Consider the following 22,537-nt stretch of genomic DNA (forward strand, 5'->3'; position numbering starts at 1 on the left):
CCCTAATACTCTATGAGTACAATGAGTGTGGCAAATTTCATCTGTGCGATAAAAACCTGGTCCACGAAGCCTGTCATTGTAGTGTTATTAAAGGAGAAACAAACCCTTAATAAAAAAAAAACCCTACCCCCTACCCTACATGACCCCCATCCCTCCCTATCCCCAGTCTACCCCAGGCAAATGCCCCTAACTCTTTACTTACCCCTCGGAGCAGATTCTGTCCAGCAGAATTCCACGGGTGCCATCTTAAGCCCCTCTGGTAATATTTCGGAATGAGACCGGCGCTTCGTCAAGCTTTGTGAGTTTTGGCGGCAAGCGCAGTTGTCGCAAAACAGAAAATTACTCCGACTGTGCAAACGCCGCTTTGCTGTCTCATTCCGAAGATATCGAAGAAGATGGCTGCTATGAACTCCGCTGGACAGAAATCTGTACGGAGGGGTAAGTAAACAGTTAGTGGAATTTGCCCAGGGGCAGCTAGGCTGGGGGGAGGGAGGGAGGGGTCTGTGTAGGGTAGGGGGGTAGAGGGTTTTTTATTATTAAGGGTTTGTTTCTCCTTTAATAAATATTTCTCTGTGTATGCTTTATAAAATAATAGGTATGCACTGGATCAGTTTTAAGGTTTGGACAAATATCATATTACCACAAATGATTTGCCTGAATCGAATCCTAAATTCAAATTATACCTCAGAAAATTAATTAATAACATAAAACAACTGTATTTTTTGGAAGGAAGTTGAACAAATTAACTTAAAAAAGGACCCAGTTTTCCAACTATAAAAAGCCCTGGACCTGATAAATGCCAATGAAGATGCCCCAGTAGCTCCCCATCTTCTTTTCTGCTGATTGCCAGGACATGCTTCGGCTGTTGCCATTTACTGAGCATATAAAAGTTGTCTGATTTGGTAATTCAGATTCACATTACATGGCAAGCGCTGTAGCATTATCTTCTATGACAGATGTAACCTCACTTACTGCTCATGGTTTAATCATTTCCCACAAACCCTAAGTGGCTGCTGGCACTTAAAATCCAAAATGGGGAGCTGCTGGAGGCAACTTTGAAGGCCTGGATCACAGACCCTTCAGGACCATTGTTAGTGTTGGGCGAATTCATTCTGCAGGCGCGAATTCCCGTGATTCGCCGCTGGCGAATAAATTTGCGAAACCGCGAAAACTGTTTGGTGAATTTTTCGCCATTTTGCAAATTTCCCAGGAAATTTGCAAATTTTTCAGCGAAGCAAAACGCCCCACATTCGCCCATCACTAACCATTGTCGCTTAGAGCAGGGGTCCCCAACCTTTGTTTCCCGTGAGCCACATTCAAAATGAAAAAGAGTTGGGGAGCAATGGAAGCCTAAAAGGTTCCTGGAGTGACAAATAAGTGCTGTTATTGCCTATTTCTTAGCCTCTATGTGGACTGGCAGCTACAAGAGATTTTGTTTGGGGGCAAACCAAAATTTGCCCCCAAGCCTGGAAATTCAAAAATAATTTGCTTTGAGGCCCTTGGGTGCAATATCCATTGGGTTTGTGAGTGACATGAAGGGTGCTAAATGGCAGAGCTCTCGTGCACTCCTTCAGCTACAGATGAAGCCACTTGGATTTGTGAGTTAAATGCGTCATGACTCAGGGTTAATTGAAGAAACTGGGTTATCTAAAGTCATCTTAACTCATTTAATGCATTTAACCTTTTCATTAGCATACCAAAGCACCATTGTTCACAATGGTGAATGCTTTAATTAGATGGGATGTTGTGACACAGTTTTCTGTGTTAAATGAGATAAATGGGATATCATTCTGTGTCAAACAGACAAACCAAAGTGGCTGCATCTGTAGATCATTGGATTATTACAATCCATCATTAATAAAGGGGGGGGAAATCATTGTCATTTTGGGTTTGGCAATTGAATATTGGGGACCAGGCCACGTTCTGGTATTCATTGATTGATGTTTTGTCTAATCTGATGTTTTTAAAACTCCTGAGTTTTTACTGACTGCCATTTATAGAATAGTGATGGACAAATTTCTCCCGTTTCCACTATGCCGGAAAATTTGAGAATTCCCGCGAAATTAGTCAATGTGCGTCTATTAATTGTCGTCAAAGTCAAAAAACTTTTTGACGCTGGCGAATCATCGCTGCAATTGGCTGATTTATTCACCGGCAGCGAAACGTGGAAATCACAGCAAATTTGCGCCTTGCGAAAAAATCCGCCCATCACTATTACAGAACATTAAGTTTAATTGGCTCTACGAATCTGTTCATAGGGAAGTGCAATGGAAGTTCCCATTCTAATACACAGTGTCTATTTGCTCTTGCAGATGGTCAGCGTGACACTTTAATAAAAGCAATAGCCACTCAGGTCGAAAAACGGGTTGTAAGTATAATGTTTTCCTAAAACTGAAAGACCGTGAGGGGCAGATTTATCAAGGTTCGAAAGTGAAAATTTGAAGTAAAAAATGTAGAATTTCGAGCTATTTTTCATTACTTCAACTATAGAATAGGCCAAAATTCTATTTGAATTTGAAAAAAAATTTAGACTATTCCAATATCAAAACTTATCATGTACTGTCTCTTTAAAACTTCGACTTCAACCATTCGCCATCTAAAACCCTGCCGAATTGCTGTTTTAGCCTATGGGGACCTCATAGAACCTATTTGGAGTCATTTGGTGGACTTTGAAAAAATCAAAGTTTTTTGGGGCAAATACTTTGTTTTGAATTTAAGCAAGTGCGCTAAAACTTTGATTCGAACGATTACGGCCTACTTACCTGAAGTTAAAAAACTTTGATTCTTCTAAATAAATCTTGATTCGTCTTTTTTAATTCGATTTTCGAAGTTGTGGGAGCATATAGTTCTCTATGGGCAATATATAGTTATTTATCAAGGGCGAATTAAAATTCGAATTTTCAAAAAATTTTAAAGGTCAAAACAGTAAAATTCAACTATGTAGTTATCCAAATTTGATTCAAGTTTTTTTAAAAAATTCAATTTTGATTTTTGAGAGTTATCATACTCTGGCCCTTTAAGAATTCAACTATTCGCCACCTAAAACCTGGGAAAATGGGAGATGTCCAGGGATCAATTTGGAGATGTTTACAGACTTCCTGACAATCATGTTTTTTTTCTGAGAATTCGATTAGAATTTTTCAGTCGTTTAAAAAATGAAAAAATTTGATTATAATAATACATTTCGATTAGTCGAATTTCAAATTGATGGGAGTTTAAAAAAACTCCCATGAATTCAAAATGTAACCCCTGTATAGTGTTAACAAAAAAATGTACACATACGAAGTTCTCTTTTATAGAATAAATGGGAAAAAATAATCTAAAAAAAACAACACATATATAATTCTAGAATTTTAATGTTCTTTTTTTAAAAAAAAATGACAGTCCAAGAAAGTATTGTATTGTGGATTTAAACATTTATTTGCGATAATCCTTTATATAAGGGCAAACTGTCCTTGAAAATCATATACAGGTATGGGACCCGGTATCCAGAATGTTCGAAACCTGGGGTCTTCCAGAGAGTTTTCAGCAGGCGGAAGTGGGCAGATTCTTATACCACGTTATCATTAGCAGCTCTGCTCGTGCAGGATTATGTAAGTACAGTATAGACAATTCACTAAAAGTCAAGGGTACAAGGCGAAGGCCTTTTTATCAAAGGTCAGATGGTGGGTTTTTTTGGTGGTTTTAGAGGTTTTTGAATCCACTAGTGATGGCGGGGGCGATTTGTCCCATTTCATTAGTCGAAAAATGCTCGAATTTCCTGCAAAATTTACGCGGGTGAATTATGTGTGGCAGTTTCATGCACTTTCAGTTTCATTTCACAATTCGAATTTGTACCTGCCGAATTTATTAGCCCATCACTAGAATCTACAACTAGACTGACAAACTATAAGGGGCCGATTCACTTACTTCGAGTGAAGGATTCGAAGGTAAAAAAACTTAGAATTTCGAAGTTTTTTTTCGGGCTACTTCGACAATCGAATGGGCAACTTCGACAGCTTCGACTACGAATCAAAGGATTCGAAGTAAAAATCGTTTGACTATTCGACCATTCGATAGTCCGAAGTACTGTCTCTTTAAAAAAAAAGACCGCCCCTAGTTCGCCATCCAAAAGCTACCGAAGTCAATGTTAGCCTATGGGGAAGGTCCCCATAGGCTTGGCTAACTTTTTTTGATCGAAGGATATTCCTTCGATCGTTGGATTAAAATCCTTCGAATCGTTCGATCGAAGGATTCGAAGTCGAAGGATTTTAATTCCTAGTCTAATATCGAGGGTTAATTAACCCTCGATATTCGACCCATAGTGAATCGTCCCCTAAAACTACGTATGCCATGACATTCATTAAAAAATGAGAAAAAAAAAAAGTATGAATGGAAAATTATGTGCAAAAAATAATAAAAAATAATAATGACCTCAAAAACCTCTAAAAATTTAAGTTTTTAGACATTTCCTAGAGAAATAAAAAACAAAAAACAGTCCAATAGGATCAGCTCAGCTCCCATTGACTTCTACAGGACAACTTTTACATGAAGTATTGTATTAGTGGTTTTTGTGATTTTTACACTTAATAAATGTTGAAGTTTTTTAAAAAAAAAAAAATAGGAAAACCACAAATTTTTTGTGATTTGAGGAAAAATCAATTCAGTAAATGGGCCGATAAGCGTTAGCTCTTTTCACCCTACAGTGAATACCTGCTGTATTTTTTCTGCTTGGGTATTGACAGACAACTGATTATATTAGTATAATAAATACAAGTATAGTGTATTTCCTTCTAGTGATGGGGCGAATTTGCGCCGTTTTGCTTTGCCGAAAAATTAGAATTTTTGACACCGGCGTCCATTTTTTTGGCCAAAATGCGGCGTCGCAAAAATGCGATGGCGTCCAAAAAACGGATGCCGGCTTCCATTTTTTTTTTTATGCCAGTGAATTTTCACAGCTGTTTCGCGAATTTATTCGCCACGGCGGCGAATCGCGCAAATTCGCGCGTGGTGAATAAATTCGCCCATCACTATTTCCTTCTATAATCTCTTACTTTAAAGTGTGATTATCTATTGTTTAAAATGGTCCAGCTGAGCTTTGGTCCAGGTGAGATGTAGAATAGTTTGCTAGTGACATAGATTTGCATATTAGATGTTAGGGATGCACTGAATCCAGGATTCGGTTCGAGATTCGGCCTTTTTCAGCTGGATTTGGATTCGGCCGAATCCTTCTCCGCAGCCGAACCGAACCCTAATTTGCATATGCAAATTAGGGGTGGGGAGGGAAATTGCGTGACTTTTTGTCAGAAAACAAGTAAAAAAATGTTCCCCTTCCCACCCCTAATTTGCATATGTAAATTAGTGTTCGGATTCGGTTCGGCATTCGGCCGAATCTTTCGTGAAGGATTCGGGGGTTCGGCCGAATCCAAAATAGTGGATTTGGTGCATCCCTATTAGATGTATCTAATTTCTTCTAGGGCATAGCCCAAAACTTTTCACTTAGGGTGTGCAACAGGGTGCAAAGGTTAAAAAAAGCAAGATTTTTGCCCCACTTTTTTTACACCATTTATTATTTATCAAAATCAGAATTTAACTCATTTTCTCAAAAATAATCCGACCAAATCTGCACAGGTTTTCCCCCCTTATTTATCAATACACTTTCCGAAAATTTCCTGTGCAAAAAAAAAAAAAAACTGACGAATCGTACGAATTTTTCAGATTTTCCACCCAAAACCTTTTGTTTGGATTTTTGCCTGAAAACCACAAATTCTTCAGATTATCGCATGAATTCCAGCACAGATCAGGATATCTTCGGGACTTCTCTCATTGACTCATATGCAACCTCGGCAGGTCCGCCAGATTTTTGGATTCTGACTTTTTACTTCCTCGGGGTATAATAAATCCCGAAAAATCCAAAATTCGGATTTTATAGTTAAAATTATTCTCAGGCTTTTGGCAGTTATAATAAATAACACCCAATGAGTTTGTTTTTATGTAAAGTCAGTATTGAAGGGATTGTTCACCTTTAAAGGACCAGTAACATCAAAAAAAAATTTTAAAAAAATTCGTTAGTATACATCAAAAAAAAGCCACCAAGGCAAATAAAACTTTAAAATTGCAAAGTCTTTATTAAGAAATAACTTACCAAAACTCCTCTTCAGAAAAGGCGACACGGCGACCATCCATCTTGCGGCACTGGATTGCTCCTCCCTGGCTATGGACAGCTTGTGAAGCAAGGGACAGAATGGCATTGAGAGGAGGGCTTGGGAAGGGTGCAGAAGCTTGCCACTGCAGTGCGATTTCCACCCCACACCAGCAAAGCAATTTATATCGATTTTTTTCCTTTAAAAAATAATCAATGAATTAATTAATTATCATGCACTCCTGGAGTTAGCAAGGAAACATCTACAATGATAGGACACAGGTATTTCTGATAAACACTCAATAGAGTTCTGCTCAAAATCAGTTCTTGAGACCTGGACCCACAATCCACAGTCTGCAACCCGCATATTTACCTGTTTATATCCGCTACCCAAGCCAAACTGCAACTGCTTAATCTGCGACCCAGACTGCAACCTGCATTTTTTTGCTTAAATGTGCTACCCAACTGACCTGCAACTGCTTCATCTGCGACCCAGACTGCAACCCACATATATTGCCACTTGGATCCGCTAAACAACCCGGCCTGCAACTACCTTATCTGCGACCCAGACATCAGCCCGCATATCATCATCATTTATTTATATAGCTTAGGTACACAATTGGATCCGCTACGCAACCAAACCTGCAACTAACATAATATAAGAAATATAGGTGAGACCCATATCTACCTACACAAGAAAATCCAACCCGCAACCCACAGTGTACCCACTTTTTTAGAGGGTAACCAGTGGGTACCCAACCCGCTACAGGACCCTCAGTAGTCATTAATACACAAAGAATCTGGGTGCTATTTTGTGATTGGGAGGCTAAACTGACAGAGGTCCTGTTGGGAGTTTTTTTGGGGTTTCCCATGAATTATGTGCCCAATGTTTTAGAAGGGGTGAATTCCATGTCTCAGTTTCACTTACTGTGTTGTACTCCGGAGTCATATGGCTTTTTTTCAGTGGTTTATACATTATTGTTCTTCAGCCAGTTGGGTTTTGCTAGTTGTTATACAGAATCTCTTCCTATTGTAATAAGAAAGACTGTCCCATTCTAATATATAGTATCTCTTTGCTCCTGCAGTTGCTCTAACTGGAAGCCTTCTGACATCATTGTTATCATCAGGATTTCTCCTCGGTGCAGGATTGTGTGAGTATAGCAATTCAATAAAACCGAGAGATTTTCACACATGCTGATTTGTAGTTGGCTGCTCTCCCTACAGCTGCAATCGATTGCGTTTCTATGAAACGGGTACAACCCTCCAATGCAAAATATAAACAACACAGCAAATACTAGTAACTGCCACTTTCAGCTGGCAAATGCCCAGAGCTTGTCAGGCAAAATGGGAAAGCTGAATTAAATTGGCTGCATAGAAAATAATTGGTATGTAACGCTTTCTTGGCCTATTCTGCCAATTAGAAGTTAAGGGTGACCAGCTAGGTAGTGAGCATGGGTTACATTGCGAATCCTCACCCAGGGCAGAGCCTTCGCCAAATGGAAGCTTCCCCTTTAATCTGTAGTTGAACTACAACTCACAGGCATAAAAGTGCAAAATAGAATAATGGACGCCAGGAGTTTCTTTAAAAAGGTAAAATAGGAGCACAGATTTATTATGCCAGAGGCAAATGACCACAGGTTTACTTACAAATATACTGAGGACACAGCAGGTGGAATCACTTTTGACAGTACAAGGTTCACAGTCAAACAGGTGCGACTCCCAAAAGATATTGCAGATAGGTGTACATCAATTCCCAGTTCAACCGACGTTGCACAGTGAGGGGATCGGGATCGATCAGGTAGGGTACAGGCAGTCCTTTGCTCCCCTAGATGCCTATCAACTGAGTTCCCTGCTCTAAAGGCAAACAGGCCTTGTGGGAAGCTACTCCCTACTACAATCCTTGTGGGAGCGACAACTGCTCTTACTGCTACACCTCTCTGTCTTTCTCTCCTAGAGAGACTATAACAAGATCTTACTATCTTAGCTGGTCCCCGACTTAGCACCAAAGGTGTCAGGTACCTCTGGGGTAAATGCTTACTGGGGCCTATGGTGATCTCAGGCTCAGTGGGGATTCACCTAGCAGCAGCACCAGGAGCCAAAGAGGAAGAGGCCACTCCCTGCACAACACTATATAGCAGTGTGGCAGGGGAGTGTCATTACACTCTTTGTCCAATAGGTGTGGGTGTTACACTTTACCAGTTACAAGGGCTTGGCCCAATAACAAGGGAAAAGAGAACTACATACAAAAGGTAGGGGATTAACTCTATAGGGATAGGATATCCTATAGGTCCCTACAGGTATTACCGATTTTGTTTCCCAAGAATGTGCAGAGTGTTGTTGTGAGGTGAATGTCATGGAAATATGCCTCAATTTCACGTATTATGTTGTATTTCTGGAGTCCTATGACTTTCGTTTAGTGGTTTATATAATTGTTTTCTGTATAATTGTATGAATCTCTTCCTATTGTAATAACAGAGGCTTTCCTAACAAACAGTATCTTTGTTCCTGCAGCCGGTCTCACTGGAAGTCTTCTAACACCGTTATGATCTGCCCTTCAGCTTGTATTCTGTGAGTATAACATTTCAGTAAAACTCAGACGTTTTCTCTTGCACATTTTTGAATTTTAAATCTTTTTTTTTTTTAAAAAAATGTCATTAATTTAATGATCATAAAAGCTCAAACTACAGTATATAGCAATACAATGTGCAGATTATTCCCTTTTTATTATATAACCATCTTTTACCTCTGTATAATTATACAGATATGGGGCCTGTTATCCAGAATGCTCAAGACCTGGGGTTTTCCAGACAACAGATCTTTCTGTAATTTGGATCTTCATACCTTAAGTCTATTAGAAAATTATGTAACATTTAATAAACCCAATAAGCTGGTTTTGCTTCCAATAAGGATTAATTATATCTTAGTTGGGATCAAGTACAAGATACTGTTTTATTATTACACAGAAAATGTGATTATTTGGATAAAATGGAGTCCATCAGAGAAGGCCGTAATTTGGAGCTTTCCTGATAATGGGTCCCATTACTGTATGACTATTGTTTAGTAAAACAGATTTTCCCATTCTAACATGCACTGTCTCTTTGCCCATGCAGCTAATCTATGGGACAAAATGAAAAACATATGGTCAAATCGTAAGAGTCAATTTAGCAAAACGACGTGTAAGTATAAAATTTCACTAAACTGAGGGGGACAGTGAGTGTGGCAGGGAGGTTTATCACATTCAGATTAAAGCATTCCGATTTTTCTAAATTTAAAAAACCTTGAACAAACCTGAAAATATCAATTGCTATCTTATTTATGGAAAAAAACTCAATCTGATGTGCAGAATGCTCCTCCAAGTGTCTTGAGCAGGTAATGGAAGACGTATCATAGTCATAGCCAAAATATTTAAGTTGCAGCAGATTAAATCTTTTCACTCCCCAGATAAGGCGTCTATCTGTGCATAGTTGAATTTTGCACTAGTGAGGGACCTTTACTAATGCTTTTGGTCTTTCACTTGTGTAGAGGCTTAAAGCAACAGTAACATCAACAAGTGAAAGTGTTTTAAAGTAATACAAATATAATGCAGTATTGCCCTGAACTGGTAAAACTGTTGTGTTTGCTTCAGAAACTCTACTATAGTTTATATAAACAAGCTGCTGTGTAGCCATGGGGGCAGCCATTCAAGCACAGGATACACAGTAGATAACAGATAAGTACTACTATAGTTTATATAAACAAGCTGCTGTGTAGCCATGGGGGCAGCTATTCAGCACAGGATACACAGTTGATAACAGATAAGTACTACTATAGTTTATATAAACAAGCTGCTGTGTAGCCATGGGGCAGCCATTCAAGCACAGGCTACACATTAGATAACAGATAAGTACTACTATAGTTTATATAAACAAGCTGCTGTGTAGCCATGGGACAGCCATTTAAGCACAGGATACACAGTAGTTAACAGATAAGTACTACTATAGTTTATATAAACAAGCTGCTGTGTAGCCATGGGGGCAGCTATTCAAGCACAGGATACACAGTAGATAACATAAGTACTACTATAGTTTATATAAACAAGCTGCTGTGTAGCCATGGGGGCAGCTATTCAAGCACAGGATACAGAGTAGATAACAGATAAGTACTACTATAGTTTATATAAACAAGCTGCTGTGTAGCCATGGGGGCAGCCATTCAAGCACAGGATACACAGTAGATAACAGATAAGTACTACTATAGTTTATATAAACAAGCTGCTGTGTAGCCATGGGGCAGCCATTCAAGCACAGGCTACACATTAGATAACAGATAAGTACTACTATAGTTTATATAAACAAGCTGCTGTGTAGCCATGGGACAGCCATTTAAGCACAGGATACACAGTAGTTAACAGATAAGTACTACTATAGTTTATATAAACAAGCTGCTGTGTAGCCATGGGGGCAGCTATTCAAGCACAGGATACACAGTAGATAACATAAGTACTACTATAGTTTATATAAACAAGCTGCTGTGTAGCCATGGGGGCAGCTATTCAAGCACAGGATACAGAGTAGATAACAGATAAGTACTACTATAGTTTATATAAACAAGCTGCTGTGTAGCCATGGGGGCAGCCATTCAAGCACAGGATACACAGTAGATAACAGATAAGTACTACTATAGTTTGTATAAACAAGCTGCTGTGTAGCCATGGGGCAGCCATTCAAGCACAGGATACACAGTAGTTAACAGATAAGTACTACTATAGTTTATATAAACAAGCTGCTGTGTAGCCATGGGGCAGCCATTCAAGCACAGGATACACAGTAGATAACAGATAAGTACTACTATAGTTTATATAAACAAGCTGCTGTGTAGCCATGGGGCAGCCATTCAAGCACAGGATACACAGTAGATAACAGATAAGTACTACTATAGTTTATATAAACAAGCTGCTGTGTAGCCATGGGGGCAGCTATTCAAGCACAGGATACACAGTAGATAACAGATAAGTACTACTATAGTTTATATAAACAAGCTGCTGTGTAGCCACGGGGGCAGCCATTCAAGCACAGGATACACAGTAGATAACAGATAAGCTCTGTAGAACATAACGGTGTTATTTGTTATCCACTATTTCACATGTACCATATAGCCTTTTTTCAATTCCCACCATTGCTACAAAGCAGCTTGTTTATTATTGTAGTGTTTCCGGCTGTTTCCGAGGTTGACCGATATCCAAGTCTTCTGCCGATATTGGTCATCTCGTCTTCCACCACACACACACCCAGTATCGTACGAAAATTTGTTGAGGCCAACAAAGTAATGGCGTTTGCCCTCCCCAACCAGAAGTTGGATCCTCTTGGGCAGCCCCATGAGCACTTTTAAACAATAGCAGAACCTGTTTCCGCTGTGGTTCCAATGCTCATTTACAAGCCCAGTGCCCACAGAGTTCCAGGAGCTTCCTCAATTCGACTGGTTGTAATGGCAGATCCAGTGAAGGTTTCCTGGATTCTGGGGCCAATATCACATTGCTGGAGCCCCACATTCTTACAGCAGCAGACATTTTACCTGGAAAATCAGCTTGCATTTTTCTGGCTGGTAGCACCAGAAAAGAGATACCAGTGGCCCAAGTCACTCTAGATATTGGAAATGAGCCCATTTAACACAAGGTGGGGGTCATGGATCAGCTACCTGCACCAGTATTGGTGGGGAATTCTGTGGGAGACATCCATTGCAGTATTACACCCTCTGGTCCACAAGGACAAGCCACAGCCACACTGGAGACAACACACCCTAAGTCACTTGGACAGTTAATGACTGACAATTTTGCTACTGACTTAACCACCGTCTAGTGGTTTTCAAACTACTAACTTTAGAGATGCCTTAGCGACTGACCCCACCCTATTATAGAAGAACCCTTCTAGTGGGTTGTAGTAAATCTGATCCAGACCTAGTCATTCAGGAAAGCAATATATTTTAACTGTGGTGGATTAATGCAACTTGCTACCCAGAGACAATTACCCTTTGTCGCATCAATGCTACCTCTGTTGGCAATGCACTAGTCTAGATCTTCTCCAGAGTGGGATTTCCCAGTGCGATTCTGTCAGGTCAGGGACCTGAATTTATGTCTCAAGTATTCCAATGTATTTGGCAAGATGGGGTGTGAAGGCCATCCATTTTACCCCATATCACCCACAAACCAATGGCCTATGTCTAAGATTCAATGGAACTCTCAAAAATATGCTAAACACTTCTGTGGGGATGGATGAAATGGACTGGGAATGCTACCGACCTCATCTGCTATTTGCACATAGGGAAATTCCCCAAGAATCTACAGGCTTCTCCCTATTCGAATTGCTGTATGGCCGCAGAGTGCGTGACCCACTAGAGTTGCAAGGGGAGTACTGGGAAGGAGGACCACAACAAACAAGTAATCCTATTATACACTTTGTTCTCAAATATAGAGAGAAGCTACATCAGATGACCCAGATGGCACAAGAACATCTTTTCCACAGCACAACAGAGACAAAAAAAAAACTGGTCCAACTGACATATACAAGAACGTAGTTTCCAAGAAGGGATCAAGTTCTCCTCCTGCTTTCTGTAAAACATGACAAGCTACACGTGGCTTGGGAAGGCACCTAAGTAGCGACTGCATGATACAACATATGTGGTAACCCCCCCCCAGACAACCCTCAACAGTAGAAGACAGTTCATATTAACATGATGAAGTATCTGGGAGGAACCAGTGTCATTGGTTTGTAGTCTCCCCACTGAAGACAGTGATGAATGTTCCATTCCAGACTTTTTATCTGATCAAAAGGAACCATCCACATCCAGCATGTCACCCTGGGAGAACAACTCAACTCAGATCAACAAAAACAATTACAGCACCTGCCATGAACATATGAGAGAATCTTTTCACTCATTTCAGGTCATACAACTCTAGCAGAACATCAAGTGCTTACTGAAAAACACTCTCCGATTTGCTGCCAAACGTATCAAATGACAGATGCAGTGTGTATAGGAATATGCAAAGAACTGGATGAGATGCTATCACTTGGTGTCATGTCCCTCCACACAGTCAATGGGCAGCCCCTGTTGTTCTGGTGCCTAAAGGTTTTGTGTTGACTACTGGAAGCTCAATACTATCACTACCACAGATGCATACACTATGCCCAGAATAGGTGCACTTTTAGACTGGCTTGGGGGGGGCTAACTATCTAACTAACCTGGATTTGAGCAGAGAGTACTGGCTGATTTCACTGACTGCAAAAGCACAGTCCAAATCTGGTTTTAGCACACCATTTGGTTTGTATCAATTCACAGTCATGCTATTCAGTTTTAAAAATGCCCCAGCCACATTTCAACAGCTAGTAAACTCTACTAAAAGGCTGCCAAGACTTTGCACAAGACTATTTGGATGACATTGCCATATACAGCCAGACCTGGGATGATTATGTCAAGCATCTTAAACAAGTCCTAGATAGAATCTGCTCTGCAGACCTCACCCTACGTCCCGATAAGTGTCACCTAGGCATGGCAGAGGTGCCTTAGTTAGATCACCGTATGGGTGGAGTGGAGTAAGTGGAGGCCAAAGCCAAATGGCCCACATCCTAAACTCAGAAGCAGGTTCAGGCTTTTCTCAGAACTACTAACTATTACAGAATGTTTATAACAAATTACAGCTAAATAAACCCCTCACAGATCTGGCTTAGAGGCGTTCAGTCATAATCCCACAGATGGTAGCTTCGCCCCATTGGCTCCTCAGCCAAGCACATACACCAAATGTCTGAACCTGCGGTTCCTCTCGTACTGAGCAGGATTACTATTACGACAACTCCGCGGCGCTGCGGTATCGTCACGTTTAGGGGGGATTCTGACTTAGATCTGACAAGCCAGAAGCGAGCAAAGACCATACAGTGGACTCCTGACTGTAAAAACAGCTATGAACACCCTGAAATGTGCCCTCTCCAGTTTACCAGTGCTTGCAGCTCCAGACTTCAGTGGACTTTTCATAGTTCAGACAGATGCGTCCACAATTGGAATTGGAGCAGTCATTTCACAGGTGAATCATAAAGGAGGACATCCCATCATCTAATACCATCACATATCTCAACAGAAACGACTGTAAAGTGGCCTATGCTACAGTAGAAAAAAAATGCTTAGCAATCATATGGGTATTGAAAAAAAAAATGCAGCCCTATTTATATGGCAACAAGTTTACAGTGATCACAGCCCAAATTCCCTCAGCTGGCTACAACGAGTGCCTGAGGACAATGGAAAGTTACTATGATGGAGCCTTGCTTTACAACAGTACTCTCTTACTATACAATGCCGCGGTAGCAAGGAACATGGCAATGTAGATGGTATATCTAGATAAGAAGAACAGGGGTAAGGCCATCAAGCAATGCATCAGACCCTACCCAATAATCGGGTGCCTTGTGGCATTCCATGGGGGGGGGCACATGGAGACTTACGTTATGGTGTCCAGCAATCATGCATCTATGTCTGTGTATATATATGAATCACTCCAGGAGAACAGCACATACACCATCCTGCTTGAGCAGTGGGAGGCAGGACTAATGCCCAACCCTGGGGAAGTGAAGGGTATGACCAGCCAATTGAACAATAGAACTAACAGCAAGGGAATGGGGTCTTAAGCCCTGGGGATTTTCAAATGGCACACAGAGGACCTGGGTGAATTCAGTTGTTGCAGAATTGTTGGACATAGTGGCTGCGGTGCCACGTCTGATGGAAGTATTGGCTGCTGAACCACTGAGGATCTAAGTTCCGGGAGGAGTTGGTTACTGCTGGAATTGGGAAACGCTGTACTTCTGGAGCAGAGGTGCCAAGTGCTTATACCATTTTGGAAAAGGAGACCCTGTTGGTCTGTGTGAGTGCCCTGGAGTAGGAGTTGGTAAGAGAATTCTCAATTAGTTAACACTAATGCAGCTGGATTTGTCACTGGACCACTTATATCTAATTGCCTGGAGGGACTGCTACTCAGAGACTGAGAGGTTCCTATTGGATAATTGACTGCACTTTAGGGGTTTGCTACTTATGGATTTACCTACATCAGGAATGTTCCCAGTGTGGAAAAACAGTTCCATTTGGTGTTCTAATGTGTAATAAAATCACTACAACCAATTGGTGAAGATGTGAGCCTTGTATGTGACATCACAACTTGTGTCTGGGAGAATGTGAGATATTATAATATTCACATGCTACTTTTATTGGCAAAAATAAAAAAAAACAAGTTGAAATGGACAAGAACATCATACAATGTGACCAATGTATTTGCTTTATTGAAGGCCTTCTCACACATCTTTGGACACTTCTTGGATTCTTTGACTTAGAACCTTCACAAACATATAGAAGGGCCCATTTATAGTTGCAAGTACAGCTGCAATTCCATACTTTTCCTCACAGTGAGTTGCTAAACCCCTTTCATTATACTGTATGTACTATACTTGCGTCAAAATACAAACTTTGCACCTGTTGCAAATCAAGTGCAGCTCTGCTGCCAGCACATTGAAAAAATCTGGCCGAAAATTTGAAATAAAGAGACGCCAGGGTCCTGTGTTCAATGCCGATTATAGGTTGCCTGAATATGACCACAAATATTCTTAACCCCTAGAACACAGCAAATGTGACTGTCAAGCATGTACAACAGCTTCCTACTTGTTATTGAGTCACACGGCCCTGAAATAACCTCTCTGTAAAAAGTGGTCCCACAAATGCATTGTCTGAAAGTCATCCCAAGTAGAACATATCCACCTCGACCGCAGAAATTGTCCACTGGGATGCCTCTCAAACAAGTGGTTTTGTGCACACTCTTAGAATGTAGCTATGTGTTACGGGCACATCGGTTTCCTGTATAGATTTGTACATAAAGTTTGATCCTGCACTGTGAATGTGATATCCAAAAAAGGAATTGTCTCCAAGTGTGTCGCCAAAGAAAAGAAAATACCCTCCACCAAACCACAACAATAATGTACAAAGCCAGCCAGGGATGATTCATCCCCATCCCATATCCCAATACAATCATCAATATAGCGAGAGAGAAAAAAAAATCTACACCTATGGATTATTATCTCTAAAGCTGTAGAGACCTCAAACCAACCCATAATAAGGTTAGCATAAGGAGGGGTAGAGGGCTTTTATATATGGAGGGTGGAATGAGCTATCCTTTGTTTCTGAGGAAGTGGCTGGATGCCATGAAATGCATAAAGCAGATGGTCCAATATTCTGTTTGCATCAATGTTTTTACATTTGGAATTAAATTGTTATTTTTAAATGAAGTGGATGTCTTCTCTGGTGCTCTGTTGGTCTTTCAACTCCTATCCCTGAGCCTGACCACTTGAGTACATATAATAATGGGTGACACCTCAGGGTACTAACCATTACTGATCTCCTCATTGGATCCTATGGCAGCTCAATTAAATGCTCTGATCCTTCCTCTCACTCCTAAAGTAAGCTACTCCTATTGAGGCCTACATCTGCCCTGGGCCCTTCTAACTACCTCATCCAGCAAGTTGTGACCCAGGAAAGAGGTCAAGCACATGGCAACTTTCTCTTATATACTGTATTACATTTTTGCAAAAAATATTGTTGGGTATTGTATTGTGTGCCGGAAAGAAGCTTATAAGATCTTTCATCATATGAATCGTTTCACAGTACAGACTTTCCCATTCTGATGTGAAGTATCTTTTATCTTTTGCAGCTGATGTTTGTGATAAAATTGACAACACATGCTCAAACCATATCCAAAAGGTGGACAAAGCATTATGTAAGTATAACATTCCACTAAATTTAGGGGACAGTAAGTGTTGCCTCATTTCAGTTATGGGTAGATACTGGGGAGCCTGTGATGTAGGCCTCTCACTGAACATAGTGAGTGGTGCACAGATTCTGTGGAAAGCATAGGGACTTCATGCCCCAAAATCCATCACTGTAAGGAAAAGTTAGGGGGTGCTAAAGGGCAGAAAGTGGGGAAGGAGTTAGTCCTTCAACCAAGGACCACCAATAGGGCCAACAGGTGCAGAAGAGGGGTGACAAAGGTACAGAAATGAGAACAGGATGGAGTGGGCAAAGATCAATGACATGATGGCAAGGGGCCGAGAGAACTATAACATTTCACTAAATTGAGGGTACAGAGAGCGTTGCCTCATTTCACTTGTAGAGAGGTATTGAGGAGCCTGGGATGTAGGCCTCTCACTGAACATAGTGGGTGGTGCACATATTCTGTGGAAAGCAGAGGGACTTCATGCCCCAGAATCCATCACTGTAAGGAAAAGTGAGGGCTAAAGGGCAGAAATTGGGGAAGTAGTTAGTCCTTCAGCCAAGGACCACCAATAGTGCCAACAGGTGCAGAAGAGGGGTGACAAAGGTACAGAAATGAGAACAGGATGGAGTGGGCAAAGATCAATGACATGATGGCAAGGGACTAAGAGGACTATAACATTTCACTTAATTGAGGGTACAGTGAGCATTATAAAGGCACAAAAGCTGATGTCAGAATGTAACAGGTTTCTTAGATCTCCAATTGTAAAGCACTCACCAGATATGGGAAGAGGCCCAGGTGCACCGCCCTGAACCGTCAGCTGGAGGAGGGGATAACCCTATCATGAAAAAGGCAGGCACTTTAAAGGATCAATCTTCCAGACAGACTTATAAAGTAGTAGGTAGTTTATTCGTTACATCAGGATACAGCCTTACAAATTTTGTATCATAAGACACTTAATCATAGAATCTATGATTACAGTAAGTGTCTTATTATATGAAACGCATAAGGCTGTATCCTGATGTACCTAGAATAAACTACCTACTACTTTATAAGTCTGTCTGGAAGATTGATCCTTCAAAGTGCCTGCCTTTTTTCTTGGTACAGTGAGCATTTCCTCATTTCACTTATAGAGAGGTACTGAGGAGCCTGGGATGTAGGCCTCTCACTGAACATAGTGGGTTGTGCACAGATTCTGTTCAAAGCAGAGGGACGTCATGCCCCAAAATCCATCACTGTAAGGAAAAGTTAAGGCTAAAGGGCAGAACATGGGAAAGGAGTTAGTCCTTATAAGCCAAGGACCACCAATAGTGCCAACAGCTGCAGCTGTCATACTGGGCCGGTGGGGCTCCTCTACCATAAAGGAATGAACTGCACTCGCAGAATTGGAGGTTGGAGGGGTCCCCCGGGGACTGCCAGGAGCCTCTGTGCCCCCTGAAGGCTCCAGTCCGGTACAGAAATGAGAACAGGATGGAGCAAGCAAAGATCAGTGACATGATGGGAAGGGGCTGAGAGGATGAAGACTCTGAGAGTAGGGGTGTAGAACCAGGTCAGAATTAGGCGTGAGCAGGAAGACTGGAGCAGGAGGAATAGAATGAAGACTCTGGAATGCAACAGTGCGGGCGTAGAACCAGGTCAAGATACGGTTTGTCAAGACAGACTAAAGCAGAAGGACTGGAGCAGAAGGGCTGAAACTAGGAGCAAGACCAGACAGTGCTAAGAGCAGGAGGGGTGAGAGCACAGGAGCTAGGAAATAGGCTGCAGTGCTCTAACCATAGTTAGTGCTCAAGCACAGGATATGAGGAGGGCTGGGCTTATATAGGGAAAAATCAGCCCTAATTGGGGTAAACCAGGGACCCAGATGAAACACAAATGAGAGCCGGTGGTTTGGGAGAGCAGCCAGGAAGTCCCAGGATCAAACCCCAGCAGAGCATGACTATCACTTCACAATGGAACAAGGTGGCTGAGGGTTTGGGTTATTCTGTGAGCTTGGGTAGGTAGTGGTGAACCTGGTGACTGCTGGCACAGACAGACTAGCATGGGTTCCTTTCAATATGTGGATTCGGGTAACAAAATATGTATACATTTATAGTTATTTTTCAAAGTTCATATAATATTTTATACTCCAACTGAATGAGTTTATGTCAAAATGGAGGTGTATTTTCCCTTTAATGGAAAAAACATCTTCTTAGCAGCTTCTTCATGATGAGAATCTGTTTATAATGCGATTAAACAATGTTTTCATTCTAATCTACACACCTCATTGCTCTTACAGCAGGTCCAGTAGGAAAAGCTTTAGAAACTTACACAATTCCCTTTCTGGTCTTCGTAAAATTAGGTAAGTAAAACATTTCCCTAAACCAAATCCCAGTTGGATGCCTTTAAAGTATTTCATTCTGTTCATAGTGCAATTAAACTGACTTTGACATTCTAATATACTGTGTCTCTTTGTTGGCAGGCATAATTGTTTATTTAAAGGAAAACTATACCCCCCAAACAATGTAGGTCTCTATAAAAAGATATTGCATAAAACAGCTCATATGTAAAACCCTGCTTCATGTAAATAAACCATTTTCATAATAATATACTTTTCTAGTAGTATGTGCCATTGGGTAATCATAAATAGAAAATTGCCATTTTAAAAAATAAGGGCCGCCCCCTGGGCTCGTAGGATTCACTGTACTCACAAACAAACCAAACAAACCATACATGGTAGGTCACATGAGCCAATTAACAGACAGAGTTGTGTCTTTTGCTTCCACACTTCTTCCTGTTACAGTTAGAGTTGAAGTATTTCTGGTCAGGTGATCTCTGAGACAGCACACAGACCATCACGAAATGGGGGCTCAAGGCAAGAGATGTAAAAGGGCAAGATTTACTTAAATATATATTCCAGTTTGGTAAGATTCTTTAATATGCCACTTAATATGATATGAACTATCTGTTGCTTAAGTGTTCATTTTGGGGGTATAGTTTTCCTTTAATATTGCTGGCAATCTCATTATTGTGTAAGTATAACATTTCCCTAAATCTAAAGGGGTACCCTGAACATTGGCTCATTTCATCTCTAGAGAAGTCTCTGCCCAACAGGCCACTTAATAAATTACACTAATGAACTGTATAAATTGTGTATTTCTATACATACGTAATGGCGTGGTTCATCTGTAAGTATGTTAAAGAATGGTCAATTCAAAGGAACTTTTCAATTGGTCTGTATTATTTATTTTTTATATATTTTTTTAGTTATTTGCCTTCGTCTTCTGTTTCCAGCTTTCAAATAAGGGTCACTGACCCCATCTAAAAAACAAATGCTCTGTGAAGCTACAAATGTATTGTTATTGCTACTTTTTATTACTCATCCCTCTCCTATTCATATTCCAGTCTCTTATTCAAATCACTGTATGGTTGCTAGAGTACTTTGAACCCTAGCAACCAGATGGCTGAAATTACAGTAGTAAGTAGTACAGTAATTGCTGGAGAGCTGCTGAATAAAAAGCTAAATAAGTCAAAAACCACAAATTATTAAAAATGAAAACCAATTGCAAATTGTCTCAGAATATCACTTTCTACATCATACTAGGGGGCCGATTTACAAAGGGTCGAATATCGAGGGTTAATTAACCCTCGATATTCGACTGGGAATTAAAATCCTTCTACTTCGAATATCGAAGTCGAAGGATTTTAGCGCAAATAGTGCGATCGTACGATCGAAGGATTATTCCTTCGATTGAACGATAAAATCCTTAGAATCGAACGATTCGAAGGATCTTAATCCAACGATCAAAGGAATATCCTTCGATCAAAAAAAGTTAGCCAAGCCTACGGGGACCTTCCCCATAGGCTAACATTGACTTCGGTAGCTTTTAGATGGCGAACTAGGGGGTCGAAGTTTTTTCTTAAAGAGACAGTACTTCGACTATCGAATGGTCAAATGGTCGAACGATTTTTACTTCGAATCCTTCGATTTGAAGTCGTAGTCGAAGGTCGTAGTAGCCCATTCGATGGTCGAAGTAGCCCAAAAAAACACTTCGAAATTCTAGCCCTTTAAGAATTCGAAATCGACTATTAGAGAAAAACTTGAATTAAGTTTGACCAAATTCTATTCAAATTTGATTCAAGTTTTCGGGTCATTTAAATTTGTTCAAGTTTTATTAATTTGATTTTATTAATACATTTCGACTAGCCACATTTCGAATTCACGGGAGGTTATTGGAGTTTTTGAAATTTGACCTTTGATAAATGTGCCTCCCCGGTTTCTAATTTGGTTTGAGTCAGAATTCAATCAAATTGGAATACTGCAACATGTTCAGGATACCACTGAATCCTGAATTAGTTACATCAATTTATTATATACAATACATATTTTATAGAATAAATGAATACCACCCATTACTAAAGAAACAATGCATGCATAATATTAGATATAATAACTGAATCATTTCATATGTACAGAGAAAGTATGGATTTAACTCTATTAAAGTCGTTTTTTCCTTTTTGCCACTTTAACAGTCCCTACTCTTCTGGGAAGGTTCCACTAGATGTTGGGACATTGTTTTTGGGAGTTGTCTCCATTCAGGAACAAAAGCATTAGTGGGGTTGGGCACTGATGTTGGGGATCAGGTCTGGCTCACAGTTGGGTTGAGGGGTCTGTGCAGTCAGGTTCCTTACCATCTCAGCAAACCCATTCTAGATGGACCTGGCTCTGTCCATGGGGGCATTTCCCAAAAGTGCTCACAAATTAGGGACCCCACAATTGTCATTATATGATGTAGTAGCCCCTGAGTCAGCAATGATGGCTGTGGCTTAAATGACAAATTCCACTCATTAGAAGGAGCAATAACCTACTTTTGCCATATACAGGTATGGGATCCATTATCCAGAAATTTTAGAATTATGGGAAGGCCGACTCCCATAGACTCCATTTTATCCAGATAATCCAAATCAAATGAATTTTTCTGTGTAATAATAAAACAGTCGCTTGTACTTGATCCCAACTAAGATATAATTAATCCTTATTGGAAGCAAAACCAGACTATTAGGTTTATTTCATGTTTACATGATTTCTTAGTGGTATGGAGATCCGAATTATGTTATGACCCCCTATCCGTAGGTTCTAAGCATTCTGAATAACAAGTTCCATACCTATAGTTTGTCATTTTTTTTTAGCTATGTGTCAGATTGCACAAGGGCAGTTGCCAGCAGCAACCAATTCTTTCTGTATAATTCAAGCTTAACAATGAAAGAAAATGCCTCATTGGTTGATTCTCTTCAGCACAGCTATTTGTAGCACCAATTAGTGATTTGGTTTCATTGTTCTTCATAAAGCACAAATTTCTTATTGTTTGCTCTGAGTAAATGAACTGCACAGTACATAGGGAATATCTTACAATGAGAATTTATTGATGCAGGGAATGGACTCGTTGTCATTATGGGGTCAGAAAAGACTGAATAAGTGCAAGTGCTAGAACACTAAGGGGCACAAGAAGCACTAGCACCCCAGGAAAATCTGGATCCCCCAGCTTGGCCTTGATAATTAAGCACCTTTCTATGCTATTTTGTTATACCACCATGTCATATGACTTCTGAGCCTATCCAGTGGCTGATATCATATATATATATATATATAGGTATGGGACCTGTTATCCAGA

The 22,537-nt window shown here is 40.4% G+C and overlaps 1 protein-coding gene across 1 annotated transcript in view; it reads left to right on the forward strand.

Annotated features, from left to right (window-relative positions):
• LOC121395505 overlaps positions 1 to 22,537 on the forward strand; it is a 54,214-nt gene that overhangs the window by 14,835 nt on the left and 16,842 nt on the right. Inside the window, exons 3-6 of the mRNA XM_041569083.1 lie at positions 7,207 to 7,272; positions 9,232 to 9,297; positions 16,830 to 16,895; positions 19,165 to 19,227. Of these exons, the coding sequence (XP_041425017.1) occupies positions 7,207 to 7,272; positions 9,232 to 9,297; positions 16,830 to 16,895; positions 19,165 to 19,227 (261 nt within the window). The remainder of the gene's footprint in view (positions 1 to 7,206; positions 7,273 to 9,231; positions 9,298 to 16,829; positions 16,896 to 19,164; positions 19,228 to 22,537) is intronic.

This window comes from Xenopus laevis, chromosome 7L (assembly GCF_017654675.1).
Source record: "Xenopus laevis strain J_2021 chromosome 7L, Xenopus_laevis_v10.1, whole genome shotgun sequence".
Lineage (NCBI taxonomy): Eukaryota > Metazoa > Chordata > Amphibia > Anura > Pipidae > Xenopus > Xenopus laevis.